At 39.4% G+C, this 4,692-nt stretch overlaps 1 protein-coding gene across 1 annotated transcript; it reads left to right on the top strand.

Annotated features, from left to right (window-relative positions):
* Window positions 1–208: 208 nt before the first annotated feature.
* LOC132893772 (uncharacterized) lies at window positions 209–3,859 on the top strand. The gene is made up of 4 exons (XM_060932906.1): window positions 209–428; window positions 1,234–2,291; window positions 2,516–2,832; window positions 3,051–3,859. Coding segments are annotated over exons 2-4 (606 nt in total). The 5' UTR covers window positions 209–428; window positions 1,234–2,289; the 3' UTR covers window positions 3,338–3,859.
* Window positions 3,860–4,692: the final 833 nt, after the last annotated feature.

Raw genomic sequence — 4,692 nt, 5'->3', positions numbered from 1 at the left:
AACTTAATTGCATACTTTTACTCTGATACATTTTCAAAGAGCCGTTTAGTTACTCATTACAAAAAAAGAAAGGAAAAAAAACGTGTTTTAACCCGACTGACTGCAACAAAGTCAGGACGTGCCTGGGCTTGTTCACCACTTGTGCATGACAACCAATAGGTTACACCTGTTGGCTTCACGCAGTAAGCAGAAAGCTAGCTTTGCAATCAACAGCCCTGATGGAAGAGGAGACAGAGACAGCAGCTACTTCGGCTACAAATGAAGAGGAACCTGATGATGAGCACCCCTGGCCATATTTGAACACAATGTTCTCTTATGTTGATGTGAAGGATTTGTCCGATCGAATGAAGTGCCTCTTATGCCTTCCAAAAAACGTGGAAATTCTATCTTATAGAAACTCCCCGTCCAATCTAAAGAAACACATTGAGGTAAGTTCTAGGTTTATGAAATTGTTACAGTATATTCCCATATCAGCAACCATAGTATGAATATTCTAGACACAATTGTGAAACCTTGAGCATTCCTGTACAAACGAACTTTGTTCTTCGGTTCCACGCAGTTTTGGCATTTGTTGGCTGTAGCAGGCTACCTAGCTGCGAGCCTTTTCAGCTCAAGGAAAGGCATAGCTGTAAGTGTAAGGAGGACGAATAGGGAAAACTGGCATACAAGTTCAAAATGGAAAAAAAAACATTAACACAATTGAAACAAGCTTTGTGTGTGCTTCTGCTATCTAAGTAACAAAGCAAGGGTTAGCAAATCTTGCAATTCTGTCTTGGTGAACTGCTACACTGTCGAATTTCAGTGCTAGCTGGTGCAATGCCCATGGCGACATAACCTACAGTTTGGTTTTGAATATTTGACATTCAAATACATTTAAGCTGTGATGTAAATCACAGATTCTTCAAACAATTTTTACTATCTTCATGATAATCCACACTATACTGCAAGACAGTAAATTAAACAAAATCATACTATGATTTTCTACTATCCTAAATATTACTATATCACAAGTTAAATGCTCTTTTTAAATAAGTCCAATTTTAAATATTCAATTCCAACCCATTCATCATTGGCACTAAATGTAAGCCTATGTTTTATGTGTACAGCATGTTTTATTTAGCAACTTAAGCAAATTGGTAAATGTGATGCACTGTTTGTAAGTAATGTGTGGGTGAGTTAATTTGTGTTCAGTTTGACTAAATATAGTGTGTGTCCTTATTTTGTCTGTTTCAGAGAAAGCATCCGCACCATGTTCAAAAATACATCGAGCTGACCACAGCAAAGCGGAAAAGGGTCAGTGGAGCATCCACCACCAGCAAGCAGGCCACATTAACACAGTCCTTGACCATGACACCTCAGAAGAGAATTGACAAGGCCGTTGTTAAATACATTGTACATGGGCTTCGGCCATTTTCTGTAGTTGAGCAGGAACCTTTCAGAGAATTAGTTAAGGACCTTGTCCCTAATGCCAAAATGATGTCCCGGGTGACTCTCACCTCCATGATTGATGATGGCTTCAAACAAATGAAAACGGCTCTGACTGAGGCAATGAAGAGGGTCAACCACATTGCCACTACTACCGACTGTTGGTCTGTCAGAAGGTGAGGCTTCATTGGTGTTACTGCACACTGGATTGACCCTGAGACTCTTCAAAGATGTTCAGCAGCCTTAGCTTGCAGACAGTTGAGGGGTTCACACACATTTGACCTGCTAGCCAATGCTCTGAATGACATACACGCAGAATTTGAGATTCGAGGCAAGATTGTGAGGACGACCACTGATAATGGTTCGAACTTTGTCAAGGCTTTCCGAGTGTTTGGGGAAGATGAGAACAACAATGCGGAGGGAGTTGAGGAAGCTGAAGAGTCTGCACAGTCTGAAGAGGAAGACGATGGTGGAGTGGATGAGGACAAAGATGTACAGTACGTTGATACGGCAGCTCTTCTAAATGAAGATGATGGCTTTGAATTTCAACTACCGAGACACCAACGCTGTGCTTGTCATATCTTAAATCTAATTGCTAGTGAAGATTCCACAAATGCAACCTCCAATGATGCATACAAAAAGCTGCACCATGCAACGTTTGGCAAGTGTTACGGCCTATGGAACAAATGTGGAAGATCCACACTTGCAGCTGAGATGATTGAAGATGTCTGTTCCATTCAGCTTCTAAGACCAAATAAAACAAGGTGTAATTCCTTGTTCATGGCCGTGGAACGCCTACTCTGGATTAATAAATAGAAGGGAGAGGGGGCCCTAAGAGCTATTGCCACTGACCTGAAGGTCCCAATGTAAGTAGACCTAAGAATTGTATGTTTTTTTATTAAAGTAAATATGGAATAACAGATACAGATAAACAAAACATATTTCCAGTGTTTTTTGTTTTTCATCATAGGTGCTATTTTTTTCACATTGTATCAGAACTGTGAAATTTCTATTTAGTGTTCATGTATAATTCTTGGTTCCATCTAACAAATATCCGGGTGTCGTGTGTGTTCTTTTTTTGTCAACACAGGTTCAACCCAGCGGAACTTGCATTTCTCACTGAATATGCTGCTGTAATGAGCCCTGTCGCCCAAACAACCAACATACTGCAAGCAGAGACCAACGCACAAATGGGGTGGCTACTTCCAACAATCCACCTGCTGATGGTCAAACTCGACAAGGTCAAGTTGCAGCTGAAGTACTGCAGGCCTCTTGTTGATGCTCTACAGTCTGGAATTCAGAACCGTTTTGGGCACATGTTCAGGGATGCTGAGCTGGTTGCAACTGCAATTCTTCTTCCCAAATTCCGAACGACATGGACGAAGGACGATGCTACCATCAAAATGGGTAAGGCATGCATATAGTTAAAAGTGTGTTTGTGTCTCGACACTTTGTAATATTAACAGTTTTGCATGTTTGTTGTAGGTGCATGAAATTGGACAATGAATGAGTGCAAAAAAATAAATTCAAATAATACTTTAATGTTTCACTTCCTTAGGCTGATATTACAACATGGTAGAAGGTTGCATTGCATCATTTAAGTACTGTAACTTTCTATATTTCAGGAATCGATTACATCAAGCAGCATATAGAGGATCCCTCCCTCCAGCCAGGTGCGACCAGGTCGAGTTCATCAGATGAGGATGACTTCTTCTCGTCCCTGCAGGTGTCGAAGACCCACGATGGTGCCAAACAGTTGGATGCCTACCTGTCCTGCTCAGCTGACCACATGGACTTGCTGAAGTCCTTCCCTTCTGTTTGCAAGCTGTCTGTCAAGCTCAACACGCCACTGCCAGCATCAGCAGCATGCGAAAGGCTGTTCAGCATAGCAGGGCTTGTTTTCAGCCCATGAAGGGTATGGCTAAATTCTAGGCATTTTGAAAGCCAGCTGCTTTTGAAGATGAACAGAAAGTTTTACAGTTTCAAGTGATGGCAGGGGTTATGTGCAAGGATGACCTCAAAGGAGGTTTAAGTTAGAGGGGAAGAATAAAAAGGTCAAGGGCAAAAGTGTGTATTGGGGATGGGGAAGTGGGGCTTGAATGTGCAAAAAGAAAATCTGTTGGTGCTATGTTAAATGTTAAGATTTAGTTTATAAAGTGCAATAATGGTAGCAGCTCTTTTTTGTTTTATATTTTGTCTTGATGGTGTGATGTACGCCTCATTTTCAGTACCATTTTATTTTTCAAAAAAAGGTTTCAAACTGTGGTCACCCTCTTCAGATGCCAGATAAGCTTCAGTTTTCTCCAAACTACTTTTTTCTTTTGATTATTATGACAGGAATTGGTCGTGTATGCACCTCCATAGTTTATAAAGTGCAATAACAGTGGCAGCTTTTTTTATGTTTTTTTTTCTTAATGGTGTGATGTATGCCTAATTTTCAGTACTTTCTCTTAGTTTAAAAAACAAAGGAAAAAAATGAGGAAAAAAAGTATCAAAACTGTGGTCTCCATCTTCAGATGCCAGATAGGCAGCTTCATTTTTCTCCCAATTTATTTTTTTCTTGTTTATAATGGTTGTGTGTGCACCTCTATTTTCAGCTGTGTAATTGCTTGTTATGAACCATTGGTGACAAATTACCTTCAGTTTACCAAAATATTAAAAATATTACAAATTCAGATTGCCTTTGCTTGTTTACTTTTATGTGTACTTTTAATTACATTACTTGAGTACATTTATTTTTGCATTACTTGTCATCAGGGGCGCCGCTAGAAATCTTGGGCCCTATGAAAGATTACAATTTAGGGCCCCCCCGGTAAAAATTTCAAGCTCAAGCAACTGAATTTGAAGTCTGTTTTTGGCTGGCACTTCTACTTTACTATGCATATGATCAGCTACCTGGCAAGTTTAGGTGATACAATTATTTGGTATATGAACATTTTAAATACAGAACTGTCAGAATTAGACTGAATAGACTGTTGCCTTAAAATGAAAATTCCATGATATATATGGAAGATATATTTTTTTCTTTTATGAGCAACTATTATTAGGCCACTCAGTAGCCTATGGAGTTAATTCAATCCAAATGTTTGTGTTGAGAGAAATTGCATGCATCACTGTATCATTATGGATTTATAACATTCTGTATGCACATTATGGATACTCCAGAGCCCTCCAGCAAACATCATCAATAATCAGGATTACAAAATGTATTCCTTTGTTTCCTCCATTTATTGACTTATTGTATGTGATCAAATGTATGCCTTGATG

Source organism: Neoarius graeffei, chromosome 11, assembly GCF_027579695.1.
Source record: "Neoarius graeffei isolate fNeoGra1 chromosome 11, fNeoGra1.pri, whole genome shotgun sequence".
Classification (NCBI taxonomy): Eukaryota; Metazoa; Chordata; class Actinopteri; order Siluriformes; family Ariidae; genus Neoarius; species Neoarius graeffei.
This window is presented reverse-complemented; position numbering and strand designations above follow the sequence as displayed.